Here is a 16,009-nt window from a genome sequence, read left to right as displayed (position 1 = left end):
ATGCTTTCTTTCACTTTACATTACTTCTTTTCATTCATTGAACCTTGGCATATTGCAATTTTAGACTTTAAAAGATATTTCCTACTAACTAATAATATCTCAAAAAATTTATCCATGTTGCATATTATTTTATCATGATATTTTTAAGAAAATCCATTATATATGTAGATCACATAAAATCTTTTGAGGAAAATGATAATCCTAGAGAAGACATTAAAAAATATAATACTTGGATCTTTCCTAGTGTATCTCATGTGAATGAAGAAAGATTCAATACTCCTATCAACGATTTCTCTAATGGAGAGAAAGCATTGAAGATTAACATGGCAACATCTTCTTCTCATACACACATCGTAGTGCAATGGGATAAAGTTCAAAATATTGGTGTATCAATCCCCATAGATCCTCCTTATTCTCCTAGAGCTTTTCTTAATCATCGACACATTTGTAGAGAAGATGATCTTATACATTTTATTCATGATCTATATCCTCGCATAACATTAAGTAAAGATGAAGCCTTAGATTATAAGGATCTTCCTTCCCAACCTATCAAAGAGAATATGATTGGTGATAGAAAGGAGAATCTCCTTACAAAGGATATTCCTTCTTCATATACTTCTCCCTTTGATCCTTCTAGGAGTCGTTACACTACAAATTTTAAATAAATTCATGATAATGGTCTTTCTTCACAATTGAAAAAGTTCTTATAGGAGTGGTTATAATATCATATCAAAATAAGATTATAGTGGACAAGGACTTGGAAAATATGAATAAGAAACCCTGGTCTGTATAAATCCTCATTCACAAGCTAGTACAAAAGGTCTAGGACATCATCGTCATTCACCTATGGATGATCTCCTTAAAGTGCAAAAGCTTAATGAGTATGTTGCAAGACATAAACTTTTTTGTCCATACAAAGGTGCTTCTTCCTCAAATACTCCTTTTTGCTCATATAATTAGACTAATGACCATCATGCAAATGATTGTCCTGATTTTAATAATTTAATTGAAGGACTCATTAATAGTGCAATAGTGAAAATAATAATAATAAAAAATCCATCTGTTTCTACTAACACACCTTGCATCTTAAGAGACAAAACCAACCCCTATTGGAAATCAAGAAAAGTTAACTACAATAATCTTTTGGAGATTGAAGTATGATAGGAATGTTGTTTTTCGTCCAATAAAATATACTTATAAGACTAATGAAGGTGGTGGGGATTATCTTTTTCATAATTGTTATTCTCTCTCTTGGAAATTGTAAAGATTTTAAAATATTTATTCAAGACTAATATGATTGAGCTTCCATAGCTCTTACAACTGATCTTGCACTTTTTCTTGGTGAAGAGGTAGTTACTTAACACTCCATTCACCCTATCATGTTGCTCCTCACCCTATGACACTAGTAGTAAACTTCATTGGGGGCTCTTTGTCATAAGTAGTGATGCATTTTCAATTACAATCATACTTGGATAGCAACATCATTATTACTTGTGTTCTTGGTTTGAGCACAAGGATATTATATTCAAATCTCTATATCTCCCTTCTTTTTTTAAATTGCCTCTTCTTTTTAGTTGTATCTTACATAACTTAATGTCTTTTCTCGCATTGAATGTTCCTTCATTTGAGTGCATGTGTGTTCCTTGTTTAGGACATTTTCTTTGCTTGAAGTACTACATTTTGTTATGCATAATCTGTCTTTAGAAGATGCATAATTATTGTCTTTGTCCCTATTCTTGGGAGGCATTGATTTCTCCTATCCTTTCTAAGGATCTACTTTTCCTTTTTTGAGTGGTGTTTGCTTACAATACGATGTTATTCTTTATGTGAAGTTATTTGTTCAAGGATTCTCTCTTATGCATAATGTGTGTATTCTTTTTTACAACCTCTTCTTCACTCGACAATGTAAAAAAAATTAAATGTATTATAGAATGAGCCAATCCAACCCTATCCTATCTTATTAACTCCTACAAAAGGCAAGATACTTATGCTCCATTCATTTAAAAAATAAATAGTTTAGCTAATCATTGCAAAGAATCAAAAATTCTGGACAAAAATCCTATACTGTATTTTTAATTTCTATTTTAAATGATTTAAAAATGTCATTTTCTTATGTTCCTATTGGTTATAGTAAGTAGAAAATCCTGTTTTCCAAAAAAAGGTACGCATTTTTTAATTTCAACTCACTAAATACAATGTCACTCAAATGACAGTTGTGAGAAAACTTTGTCAATTGCTATTACTGATTACCAAATGACTCCATATTAAAATTCCAATACTTGTCTTTCTTTTTTAATTAAATTTTATTTAGAACCGTAAATAACATAAATCTTACTTTATTACAACCACACAACTACCACTAAGGCTGGATTAATTAACATTTGTACTCGTATTTCTTTCTTTTGTTCTTATTATTTTTCATTCTCTCACTTCTTCAGCATTTCGGTGCCAAATAAATAGATTAATTCTTAAACAATAATTGAAATAAAATGGTCTTTGTTTAAAGAAACATTTTTTTTTAATTTTGGAGTAGGTATAGGGTATAAACATTATGGATTTTTTTTCAAATATTTAGTTTTTATATTGAATAAAAAATAAATTTCAAATATCTTAAATAAAAAAATTTGTTAATCAAATATTTTTACAATAAAATAAATATAAATAGTATATTTTAAGAGACTTGTTTTTATCTTATTTCTTTAAAAATGTTTTCCTCAAATCAACTTAAAAATTAAATAATGCATCTTTATTTTTTAATCTAATGGACCCCTTTTAGGTTGCTACCAATGATTGGTGCATTGTTTGTTCTACCTATGTGATGAACATTCATTCTCCAATAGTTGGCAATAGTTGGTGCATTTACACATAAGTACCCTTATTAAACTCTTTCATTAATTTATTTAAATTTTTTTTATGGTTATCAACCCAACTAATAAATCTAGATTAATTGTGATTATAGATTGTATGTATTTAATTAGCTTGTATTATTCAATGTAAAGAATTCAATTTTCTTACATAAATTGGTGAACCAAACGTGTAGTATGTCACCACATAGGCTTTGGCCCTAAAGTTTATTTTTTCTAAATTATAACTTTATATTTTTTTATTTCTTCTTTATTTTCTCTCTAAGACTTGGTTAGGATTTTATTTCCTCTGTCATTTCATATACGTATCCCTTTCTAGGGTTTGTAGCTCATAGATTGACCTTACTTCCACCCTTTGTATTCACTACTAATTTGACCCTTTAGGTAAATCATTTATATGTTTGATTATTAGCTAAATTTATAACTTATGTTAATCCCTACCCCATTCTTACACTAGTTCTCCATTTTTAATAGGGTTTAGGCTTTTGATTCTTAAACATTTATCAAACTCATACCTACCATCCATAGATTGTGGTTAATACTTGTCTTTTTCACCTTCTTCCTCTCTCACTCTTGCCTCCTCTATTTGTAAATTAACCAAATACTTTTTTATTTTCAATTCGCAACTAAACAAACTATTAAACACACTATTGATAAGAACTTAACGCATTGCAACCCTTTGTCTTACAGTGTAATAAAACCCATAATAGTTTGAAGAAATAAAGGAGAGTACTGAGGCGATAATTCATCACCCTGTATTTTAAATCTTCCACTGAAGAATGATTTAGTGCATGACAGAATGTTATAAATCCTCCAACTAAGAGAAAAAAAGAGTAAGTGAATGACAGATTTTGTCATTTCTTGAGGAGAAAATTTTGAACGGTCAAATGAATTATACATCCTGTATATCTGGATCCAGATCAAGACGGCCGACGTACATGGTAAAAGACATATACACAATATCAAACTGTGGATGGATGGAGCTGTTGATATTTTGTATGCCTTGGATGATAATGACATCTGATGTTACGCCACCATGTAATTCGTCTGTTTCGCTGAATTTTCCAGGACACAATGATGTATTTGCAAGGCAATAGCATCAAAGCACAGTCAACAAGAATTTCATGGCGAATGAGTTTTCTTGGTTATTGCACCAACTTCAGTTTTTTTCATTGTCGTGTTCTTGCCAGGAAACAATGTGGAAACACAGACACCAAGTTTTTTGTGTTCTTTCCAGGAAACTACGTGGAAACACAACCACTGCCAACTTGTGCGTCCTTTGTTTATCGCCTATTTGAATTCCCTGTTTTCACCTAGAGGGGGTTTCTTACATATCAAATCTTAATATTTAGTGATAGAAATTAATATGCCATGAACATCATCAACATCAATATATGCTTCTTACCCGGCTTTTGGCCCAATGATTTGGAGAGCAAGAGTTGCAATATTTTCACTCAACTTCAATCATATATCAGAATCTCTTCCCTCACGTAATTGATTGTTGTCTATATAAATTTCTAGGACTACTCCACACGAGCCCATTATAAGAATTGTGTTAGAAGGCACTCAGTTATGTCGATAATAGAATTAGCAACTCTTAGGACTTTTCTTATAACTCTAGGAGTAGGTCAAAATTTTAATTATTATTTACTCATTTTATCATTACTTTATGTTCAAAGGCTTTTGGTCCTTATCATCTCTCATAATTATACACTTCTCATTTAACTGAGGTTCCCCTTCGTCATGAAGGATAGAATGTTGATATAATATCATATTGGTATAAGTTTAATTGACCTTTAGACAACAAAGGGAAGCACATGGTTTGTGATGGATTATTTAAATAATGATAGTACATAGTTTCTAGTAATTAAAGAGGAATTGAAGTGATTGAAAATCATAAAAGTTATGATGAATATGAAGTAATTTGTATATAAATTATTGATGCAATGAAAACAGGGATTAGTGGAAAACCAATATGAGATCATTTAAATAAAATGATCAACCATAAACATAATGAACTCAAACCCTTTCAAAACATATCAAGAAAAATTAGTTAAATAAGAAGCAAGATAGGAAATGAACAAAATGAAATGAACTTCCCCATGATTTTCCCTATGCCATGCCTCTTCCTTGTCCTCCTCCTCTCTAAGATCCTGCTACTATTTGATCTATGCCCTCAGTTTGAACACTTAGCACAAAAGGGATGTCAAATGGAGGATGAGAGATGGCTGATTGTGTCAAGTGTTGAATGAGGATGCAAATGAATTATTAGAGGTTAAATAGAAACTCCAACAAGTGGAAGAGCTAGAACCTAATACAATGGCTTCCTACGAAACACTTAAATTCTAAGTAACAATGATAATGCACCTATAGTAACAATGCTCACAATGCTTCCTCCTTTGCTTGAGGAGAAGGGTCCTACTTATAGGAAAAATAGAAGATTAGATGGTCAAAATTGATCTAGTTTAGCAAGGGATATGATTGCATGAGAGGAGCATGATCCTCAATCCATGTTTGTAACTTGCACCAATGTCATTGTAACAAGTGGCAACATGAGAGGGCTTGAGAGGAGAGGGTTACTCTCCATGGTTGGGGTTAATGGATAAAGCTTTTATCCAAGGGTAAGGTTATTATCCAATGAGTAAACTCTTGTGTAAAGTTTACCCATGGTTAAACCTTGACTAAATGGTCAAGACCCATGTCGGTTAGTGTGTTGAAGGAGGGAAGCATTAATGACTCTGTAAGAGTCCTTCATGTGTGGGAATGTGCATGGGTTAAAGGTGGGCTAATTTGGGGTTTAGACTGATTTGGAAGGGGTTAGAAAGTTCTAGAAGAATATTTAGTGTGTGAGGGTAAATAGGATTTATTTAAATAAAAAGATATTTAATTGTGCAACTTGCATTTGTAGGAAAATGCAAGTGGGTGGGGGGATTTAAATAAATATTGATTTATTTAAATGTGAGAGAGGGTATTTAATTAAACAAATATGATTTGTTTATTTAATTAAAAGTCAGAATATGGTTTAAGTGAATTAAATCAAATAAATTAAATAATTTATTTAATTAATAGGAGAAGAGGGTTAGAATAATTAATTGTTGATTGATGGTTAAATAATCAAATAAATGCAATTATTCATTTAATTAAATGGACATATTTACGTGTCTACAATTATTAATGTGATTTTTAATATGGTTACTTATATATGTATTATTTTTAAGTGTTGCAAAAAAATTTAATGTGACCAGTGACACTAGTACAATATGAACTCTAGCTCTACATGAAATACTTTTGTCTTTGAGCTATGAACTAGTGAGGTAACAAATGGGAACCTCATCCCTATTTAACAATGCTAAGGCTCAAACCTATGAGAACATTGGATCAACAAATGTACAAGCCTACTATGTCAATGGCCCAACAACACCATCACTTAACCAACGAACTATGGGGAGAAGCTCAGTATGGTTATTTATATTAAATATTATAAAAAAAATTATGGTCGGGTACCTTTTATTTTTACTATAGATATATCATTTTATAATATTTAGGCAAACAATAACGTAAGGTAAAAATGTCATAGTCAAATAACGAGTAATAAGAAAAAGAAATAATAGACTAACACCGCACTAGTAGAAATCACAAGAGGGACCTCCCTCCAGTTCAACATATTCAACTTAGAACCATTTACTCAACTCTATTCAACTAAGAAGCCACAATACAATTCCAAGAGTCATAATTTTGAATTCCAACTTAAGATGTCACGTTGGAGATTTGAAGTTGGATCTCCATCTTAAGAACCTTATGGCATTGCCATTTAAGAACAACCCCATTGAGATAAGTTACATAATCATTATTGTAATTTTATATAGGTATTTGGGTCTTCCTAAAGCCTATGATTAAATATCTAAGTTGGTATGTCCATGTAGCAAAGGCATAAACAGGATTAGTGAGTAGTTATTATCATCATGTTTATTCTTGAGTTCTTATTGAAGAATATTGGAGGTATCCACCTCAAAGTGGCATATTATTGTCAATTATTTTTCACATTTTTCCTATTATATTATTCTATTTTGAAAGTTATTTCATTATATACTTCTACTAAAGTATTACTTAATTATGGATTCTCTCCCAAATCTAAGCTCACTTAACTTCTATCATATTTTTTCATTCATATACATTATAGATGGGTTTATGTGAACCACAACTTATGAAAGAATGTCAATTTGTTGAACTTAAAAACTACGTAGTTGAAATTTGGTAAAACATAATATTTGACTCTTTCAAATAAGATAGCAATTCAAATAGTTTTTTGTTGGATAAAATGAATGATTAAATGCATTTGAATTAAAAAAACATTAAGATGATAGATTTTTGTTGAATAAGATAAACGATTAAATGCATTTGAATTAAAAACATAAATACAGCAGTAGATTTTTCTTACTATCAAACTGTGAGTTGATGAAGACATTGATATTTTTGATACATTCATCAATTATTAATTTCAAAAGATGACAGATGATAATGACGTTTGATGTTACGCCACCATATTTTTCATCTATTTCTTAGAATTTTCCTAGACACAATGACATTATAGAGAAACTACCTAGCATATTTGAAGGCTGCTCATGGGAAAAACAAAAGGCAAGATATATTTCTTGTTTGATAGAGTTTTTGAAAAGTGATAAGTTTAATTAGTTCGTGAGGCAATGTTTGCGATTTTCTTTTTTGTGATTGATTAGTGCTTTCTAATTGGTTCTAATTTTATTGAGTTTATGTTGTTGTAATGAGTTGTGCTAAGTTATTGTTGATACATTTGGTAATTAGAAACATATATTGGTTCTAATTTTATTGAGTTTCTATTGTTCTAGGAAAGTTTCAGTTTTGGATAGAGTTTGTTTAGACTCTAAGATGTAGGTAATTCCATATAGTACATCGAATTTTAGGGGAGATATATAAATTATTAATAATTAGGGTTTAGTTTATATTAATTAGAATATACATTTTCATAAATGGTTAGTACTATTTTAGGGTTTATCTTTTAAAAGATATATCAATACATCTTAATATAATATTTCCTTCATCAATATTGTGAATGGTGCAATTATTACAAACTTCATTTTAAAAATGTTCTATTAATATAGTTACAGATACCCTAATCTTTAAATGCAACCCCTAAAGCCAATAAAAATACATACAAAAGCCAAAAAAAGGTCTTTAGAAACTAAGGCTAGAAAGAGGTGGTGTAAGGTGGAAACATTTGGTGGGAGGAAGTGCATAACTAGGTACCCATTCCTAGAGGCTATCACTATCTTCAACTATTACAAGGAGAAAATAAGTTTGCAATAATTTGAATAATAAAATTAGGAATTGTGTATACATTTTGCAAATGGGTATGCATTTCTAAACACGTACCCATACTAAATGGGTACCTTTTTAAACCAATATCCTAAATTCTGATTGTTACCCATTTTTATTTCAAGCTTGAGTCCCCAATGCTAAATGGGTGTCTTTTCCTATCATTTTTTTTTTAGCCAAGACTTCTCCTATATGTGTTCCTAACTTCTTGCACACACTTGTCACTCACAACTCAGCGATATACATTTTTGTAAATCTTGTGACTGTTTTTATTTATGATCTATCTTTAGAGTTATGCATGTTGAGTTACTAAGTTGCATGTATCATAAGTAAAGCATAAGGAAATTAAACTTTCACCATAGGAATTTGGCTAATATATTTAATTCATGACTAATCAAATATTAAATGATTTTTAGATTTACATAACTTATTAACTAATAAAGAAGTATTTATTTATAAACATTTGAAATTTTCATATAAAAAAATTTAGATATAATATAATTATCTTAAATTTATTTTGAATTAGAATATCAAAATTTATTATAAAAGAATTGTAATCCTATAAAATGTGATTGAGTATAATAATTAATGCTTGTTTATTTTTATTTCATGGGACTAGTAATACTTCTTTGTTATGCAATTACTCTATAGTGTGTATTTCATTATGGGTAGTCATTTTGTGGGTATCCTAGCTCTTAAATAAGTTACATAGTCATTATTATAATTTTATATAGGTATTAGGACCTTCTTAGGTGTTATAATTGAGTATCTAAGTTGGCTAGGGTGTAGCCAATGCATAAATAGGTATATATAGGAGTAAGTGGCTAGTTATTTTCGACATGTTGAGTATCCAGTTCTTATGGAATAATATTAGAGGTATCCCCCTGAAAGTGGCATATTATTTTCAACATAATTCCTATTATACTTTTCTATTGTAAAAGTTGTTTCATTATGTACTTTGACTAAGGCATACTTAATTACAGATTCTCTCTCAAATGTAAGTCCACTCAACTTGCTACCTTATTTATTCATTCATGTACATGATATATGGGTTTCGTGAACCACTCCACTTATGAAACATCGTCAATTCATCGGACTACAAAACTATCCATTTGAAATTCAATAAAATGTCATATTTGACACTTTCAAATAAGCTAACAAATTTAATAGATTTGATCTTGGAGAAAATAGATGATTAAATGCATTTAAATTAAAATAATATTAAGATGGCTGACTTCCTTGAAAATCTGGATAATTTATTTTTATAATAAATTTAGATAATAAATCATGATAATGATAATATAATGTTGATGTTAAAATTAGCCAGCCTAACCCATGATAGAACTATATATATATATATATATATATATATATATATATATATATATGAAAAATGGTAATGCATGTAGTATAGTGTTAATGTTAAAATGAACCAGCCCAACCTTATCGTATCTTATATTGTAGGTCTTTACAATGGTTATAGTTTAAAAAGTAGGGGAAAGTACTAACGTGATAGATCATTACCAATGAAAAAATGATTTACTGCAGGATAGAAATTTTTTACTATCAAACTGTGGACAGAGACACTTCCTTACAAAAAAGGCTGCGTAAAATTGGAAATCTTATCAAGAATACCTACCCATTCTATCCGGATTTTATCTGCTTTGGTAAATTCGCATCACAAAAAATGTGGAGAGAGAGACATCAGGGAAATGGTCATAGAGCAGCGAACTTCACTCTTGTGGCAGATGGCCCATTGTTTCAACAGTGAACAAAAGGATGGAAAAGAGACTTGACTGACGGCTAAACGACAAGGCTGGGTCCCGCTCAGCGACAAAAGCTGCAAGCTTAAAGTAGGAGAGACGTCGGCAGGCCTACAGTGAAAAAACGGGAGAACCGTGTTTGAATCCGTGTAGGCTTATAGTTTATGATTTATATTCTTGATTAAAAAATAATCCTCTTAACACAAAAAATAAAAAATTATTGTTAAATATATTTAAAAACAACTTACCTATTCAGTAATCCTAAATAGTGCAAATATATTACCAAATTACTTATTTAATTGATTTTTATAAAACTATAAAGATTAGAGTTGAATCGTGCAGCAGAAATCTCTGAGGGAAGATTAATCGTGCAGAAAAAATCTCTGAGGGAAGATTCAGTAAATGATTGTGTATAGTTTAGTCAAAAAGTCTTATCAAGAGTATTCAGATCCATCGCAAATGCTGTGGACAGAGACAATTCCTTACGGAAAAGGCTGGGTAAAGTTGGAACTCTTATCAAGACTACGTACCCATTGACGGCGACACATCGGGCAAGTGGTTTAGGGCGCTAGAGTAGAGAAGTGCACTCTTCGGGCAGATGGCCCATTGTTTCGGTCGTAAGCAAAAGGACGGAAAGCGACACTGCCTGAAGGCGTAATGACAAAGGTGGGCCCCGCTGAGCGACAAAAGCTGCAGGTCACTGCATGACCATCGGTTTAACGTAGGAGAGACGTCGGCAGGTCTACCGTGAAAAAGCGGGAGATCCGTGAAAAATGATTTACTGCAGGATAGAAATTTTTTACAATCAACGGGAACTTCACTGCCAACGAAATTTTTTGGTTATTGCGAGGCAGTAACGTTGAAGCAACCACTTCACTTTCTTCCATTGTCGTTTTCTTGCCAGGCAACAACGTGGAAACACAGTCACTCATTTTGTCTTCGTCGACTCGGTCATTGACACTAACATCTGCAACCACTCCCCACTTGCGCACCCTTTGTTTATCTCCTATTCTATCTCCATACCTGTTACCTCTTGAAGCACTCAATCCCCTGTTTACAACTATTTGCCAACAATTCTAAAATATCAAATCTAGATTCATTTTCTTTTTAACCAGACAATCAATTTTCTGTTAATGGCCTCCACTTCGACATCTGGTCGAGGAGAGCAGGCACCCGATCCATTTTCAGTACTTGAACCTCCCAACAAAAAGATAAAGTCCTCCTTGTCTGTAAAGCAGTTTGATGTATTCATCAACCATCGAGGCCCAGATGTCAAAACAACTCTGGCTTGGCAGCTTTACAATTCCCTAAAGAATGCTGGGATCTCAGCATATCTAGATTCTGAGGAGACTGAACTGGGAGATTATTTTCCCTCTGCCATAAAGAATGCCATATTCTCTGCCAGAGTGCACATAGCCATCTTATCACCGCGATATGCAGAGTCTGCTTGGTGCTTAGCTGAGCTAGCTTTAATGTTTCAAACCAAGGCTAGAATTATTCCCCTGTTTTACCATGTTCAGCCTTCAGACTTCCGCTACATCAAATATGGAGTTGCAGATGCATTTTCCATACATGAAGAGAAGAGTAGATACCCTAATTATGACATTCAAGAGTGGAAAGAGTGCCTGAAGAACGTTGCAGGTATCAAGGGCTACGAACTCAACGGACAGAATGAGTAAGACATCCTCATTTGCTTTCCTTCCACATACATTTTCTATATTTTGTTAAATTTTCTTTTCTACAAACTAGTTTTATTGGTGACAAAATCTTTTTATATTTAGTATATTGGATTTTATACTTCTCAGTAGTTTTATTGGTGACTGAATCTTTTTATATTTAGTATTTTAGATTTTATACTTCTCAGTAGAGATAATGTTCAGGAAATAAGACGAAATATTAGCTCAATTAATTGCAGCCTTTTTTAATTCAATTTTTTGTTTCTGCTTTTCCTATTTTCAGTTATCTGAATAAGCTGTGCTGTGATGTCGTGACGACGGTGGTCAAGGAGAAGAAAAAGAGAAAAATTCCTCTCCAAGTTGCAAAATATGAGGTAGGACTTGATGAGCTTGTGAAGGATTTCCAGAGCCATTGCCAGAGTAATGGGGAGATGAAAGACAAAATAATTGGCATCTTTGGAATGGGAGGGTCTGGCAAGACCACTCTCGCCAAATATTTGTTCAATCGCAAAAGTTCAGAGTTTAGTGGATCAACTTTTCTGTTTGATGTGCGGGATTTTGATGTCAAAGGTATGCTCACTTCTCTGCAAAATAAGCTTCAGAATGATCTGTTTCCTAGAAATCATCAATCATTTTCTAGTGTAGAAGATGGAATTGCCGCGATCCAGGATAACCTTCAAAGGAACCGCGAATTTTCTAGTATAGAAGATGGAATTGCCGTGATAAAGGATAATCTTCAAAGGAGCCGCGATTCAAGGTTCCTTATAGTTATAGATGATGCTGATCATCAGAAGCAGCTAGATGCCCTAGTGCCCATACATGCCCTCAATCCCAAAAGTTTGGTAATTGTCACAACTCGTGACCAGAGGCTTCTGATAGAGGCTGGAGTAAATGTCCGTTATAAGATGAAACAAATGAATCCAGAGCATAGCAGAGAGCTCTTCTGCTGGCATGCATTTCAGAAACAATCTTCTAAAAGTGGATTTCAGAATTTGGTAGACGGCTTTGTCGAAGTGTGTCAAGGTTTACCTCTTGCTCTTCGAGTAATGGGCGGACATGTTTTTGGCAGTGACAAGTCTTATTGGAAATTGCAATTAGATGTAGTTAAGAAAAAACTACACAAAGACATAAAAGATACCCTTAAAGTAAGCTATGATGCTCTGGAAGAGGATGAGAAACAGATCTTTATGGATATTGCGTGCTTTTTCATAGGGAAAGAGGCGAGCATGGCCATGAGTATATGGAAGGCTTCAGGGTGGAGAGCCGAACATGCACTTCAGACCCTCAAAGACAAGTGCCTTGTTGACCTGCAACCTATGAGTTTAGGTTGGGATTATTGCGACCCAGAATTTGTTTTGAGAATGCATGACCACCTCCGCGACTTGGGCAGAGATATGGCAGACAATGAAATGAGCAATTCTTGTCGGCTGTGGCGTCCTACAGATCTTGTATGTGTTTCTTCTGACCTTAAATTCATAATGGAAATGATTATGGTTTATTTTCTGTGATTTTTTATTAAGATAAACAAGGTTTGAGAGGATAAAAAACCACTGATAAAGTATTAGGCAGAGTAGGACAGGATAGATCTATCACACAAAACAGCAATAGGACAACCAAAACAGAACAAAAACCAAATCAGGACAGCAACCAGAAACAAGCAAACACAGCAAGACAGCCTAACAGAATCCCAACCAACTCATAGGGGTTTGAAAATGTGATCCAAAGATATTCGTTTAACTTTACAATCAGAGTCCTCCCAAAAAAAACGTTTATTTTCTATAATTGTTAAAACGTTTACACATAATTTAGGATTAACTTTTTCTAACTCCGTGGAAATTTGAATTCAGATTGAAATGGAAAACATTGTGAAGGAGGAAGGAAAGAATTTCAGATATTTCAATGAAACTGCTACATATATGACATATCTTCTAGAAATATCAAAGACATCAACTGATTTACAATGGCTTCAATTTCGCTTGAATTGGGGTTATGAGTATATTCCTGAATGGATTCCTCTACAAAATTTGCACACTTTTAAGACTTCAAGAAGTATCATCTGCGAGATTGTGGCAGACGGGTGACCGGGTATATGCTCTTTCTTCATAAAAAAAATATTTTTTTGTATTATCCGCAAATAGTTCGTTCTTGTAAGACTTTTTACCATTCAAAAATAATAGTTTGAAACAAAATGATTGTAAATTCCAGGTTCCACTCAAGTTGAAAGAGCTACATTGCACGATTGGGCATTGTCAAATTTCAGACTTCAACGAACTAGTGAGTTCGTTTGGAATGTTAAAACATCTGGAATCGCTAGACCTACGATCTAAATTTGAAATTCAATCCTTAGAATGGAATTGTTTCCTAAAATCTGTAAGAGAACTCACCAATCTAAAAACTTTAAAGTTGGAATTCATTAAGGTAGAAGGGGAATTCAGTTTGAGCAACAGGGGAGAGACAACTGATGACCAGTTTCTTATGAGAAGCCTTGAAGCCATAACTCTGTGTGATGCACCGGAAACAAGGAAGGTCTCAATTAGTGGACAGTTGTGTCCCACCCTTAAATCTCTTAGGCTTTATTCTATGAAAGATCTAATTGAAATGGATTTAGCAGGGGTAAGCACACTGGAATATCTGGTGCTGTTCGGTTGTGAGAAGTTGAGAAAAGTATCGGTCAATAATCTGCTGAATCTCGAAATGTTCCACATAAAACATTGTTGGGCAATGACAGAGTCGCCAAATTTTGGGCGTCTCAGTTGTCTCAAGAGGATTTATATTAGCCGCTGTGGGATCGTGAGGGATATATCAGCTATTGAAGGATTGAAGGGATTGAAGAGGATCTGGATTGCGTATTGTCCAGAGCTGAAGAATATAAAAGCTGTTGAGCAATTGAAGGGATTGAAGAGAATCTGGATTGATGGGTGTAAGCAGCTGGAGGGTGTAATTTGTTTTAAAGAGTTGAAAGAGCTGAAGAGAATTTTCATTGGGCACTGTGCTAGGCTGCAAAACATAGAAGGTATTGAGTTTTTAGTACGCCTGGAGAGCATTATCATTGCTGCATGTCCGAAGCTGCAGAATATAAAGGGTATTGAAGAATTGAACGGACTCAAGGAGATGATTATTTCAGACACTTCTACAATAAGTTGCGTTGAAAGATTGCAGGTATTAAATACAGATATATGTGTATTCTCTCAATAGTTTGTCCATTATTTCCTTTATATTTAGTTGCACTTTTGCTATTTCTTGTAAATTTTGGAGCGGTTGCATATCTATGAACTATTTCTGAATGTTCTGTTTTCAATTTTCCATATATAATGTTGAAAATAATTTAGCCAGAGTACTATGATTTCAGAGGTTGCCGTTGGAGCTTACAATTCTGGTGGGAAGACCAGCCATGTCAGAAGAGGATCAAGATATAGAGTCAGTTTTTAAGATAAATAGAATTGGCAAATATAAAATTGGCAAAAATGAAATTGGCAATGCATTGTCTATGGCGGATGGTTTCTGTGATACAGGGGATGAGCGTTGGTGGCTGAGTAGGAAAGAAATAGAGGAGATGATTCATTCGTTTCATAATAAATCCCAAAATTCGCTCAGTAAATTCATCTTTTGCGACATTTGTAATGGGACCAGCATTATGCTTGAGGGGGAGCCTTCGTTGAGAGTTATAGATCTCTGCGGTGATGGTGAAGAGTGGATATACACGTGCGTTGTTAATGAAGAAAGGCTCTCAAAATATGACTACTGGATGCCATTACCTTGTGATGCGGGATATGGTCATATAGAGAAGGCAGTTTTAATGGGAGTGAAGAAAGGCGAGGAATTGAAAACCCTCCACATATTGCAAACCTTATTTGCTCAACTACGCCTTGGCGAATATCAGGAAACAACTCTCCAAATCTATGATAACATTTGCTGGCACAGGGGTTCCAAAATTGAGTATGATGATGTGAATGAGTATTTTGACGAGGTTGAAGAATATGATAGTGATGATGATGATCATAATGAAGATGTAAGTTAGTTTTAATTGAAAAAAAAAAACTGTCTTGAGAGTAAAACATTTTTTTTTAAATGTGAGGGATTAAATGCGTATTTCAAAAGATCATTATTAATATATTTAATTATGATAGTTATTATTTCAATTGTTTAATTTTTTATTTAATGAAAGTTATTAAATGTTATAAATTATTAATCATTATTTTAAAAATTGTTATTTTTTATAGTATATAAATAAAGTGTTATTTTATTATTAGAGTTATTTTTAATCAGAGAGATTGAAGGAAGTCATTATAGCTAATTAAAACATTTGCAATAAGTGATGTGAAATTTTAGAGATTTTATGGTTCAAACTATTAGA

At 32.9% G+C, this 16,009-nt stretch overlaps 2 protein-coding genes across 2 annotated transcripts; both read left to right on the top strand.

Moving 5' to 3' along the window:
• Window positions 1-10,907: 10,907 nt before the first annotated feature.
• Window positions 10,908-13,756, top strand: LOC131855768 (disease resistance protein Roq1-like). Its single transcript, XM_057971354.2, has 3 exons — window positions 10,908-11,654; window positions 11,939-13,103; window positions 13,503-13,756. The coding sequence occupies exons 1-3, from the start codon at window positions 11,113-11,115 to the stop codon at window positions 13,734-13,736; spliced, it is 1,941 nt and encodes a 646-aa protein (XP_057827337.2). The 5' UTR covers window positions 10,908-11,112; the 3' UTR covers window positions 13,737-13,756.
• Window positions 13,757-13,938: 182 nt separating this feature from the next.
• On the top strand, window positions 13,939-15,794 carry LOC131038804 (uncharacterized). Its single transcript, XM_059210777.1, has 2 exons — window positions 13,939-14,814; window positions 15,005-15,794. Exons 1-2 carry the CDS (start codon window positions 13,945-13,947, stop codon window positions 15,671-15,673), a joined length of 1,539 nt encoding a protein of 512 aa, XP_059066760.1. The 5' UTR covers window positions 13,939-13,944; the 3' UTR covers window positions 15,674-15,794.
• The last annotated feature ends 215 nt before the right edge of the window (window positions 15,795-16,009 follow it).

This window comes from Cryptomeria japonica, chromosome 8 (assembly GCF_030272615.1).
Source record: "Cryptomeria japonica chromosome 8, Sugi_1.0, whole genome shotgun sequence".
Lineage (NCBI taxonomy): Eukaryota > Viridiplantae > Streptophyta > Pinopsida > Cupressales > Cupressaceae > Cryptomeria > Cryptomeria japonica.
Note: the sequence above shows the minus strand (reverse complement) of the source record. Positions and strands in the feature narration are given on the sequence as shown.

What these genes read in the sequence shown, in the direction of transcription:
- LOC131038804 (XM_059210777.1), top strand. Translation starts at nt 13,945, where the DNA reads ATGTTAAAACATCTGGAATCGCTAGACCTACGATCTAAATTTGAAATT. An exon ending in GTTGCGTTGAAAGATTGCAG is followed by an intron (nt 14,815 to 15,004) that starts GTATTAAATACA and finishes CTATGATTTCAG; the next exon opens with AGGTTGCCGTTGGAGCTTAC.
- LOC131855768 (XM_057971354.2), top strand. Translation starts at nt 11,113, where the DNA reads ATGGCCTCCACTTCGACATCTGGTCGAGGAGAGCAGGCACCCGATCCA. An exon ending in GAACTCAACGGACAGAATGA is followed by an intron (nt 11,655 to 11,938) that starts GTAAGACATCCT and finishes TCCTATTTTCAG; the next exon opens with TTATCTGAATAAGCTGTGCT. An exon ending in TGTGGCGTCCTACAGATCTT is followed by an intron (nt 13,104 to 13,502) that starts GTATGTGTTTCT and finishes ATTTGAATTCAG; the next exon opens with ATTGAAATGGAAAACATTGT.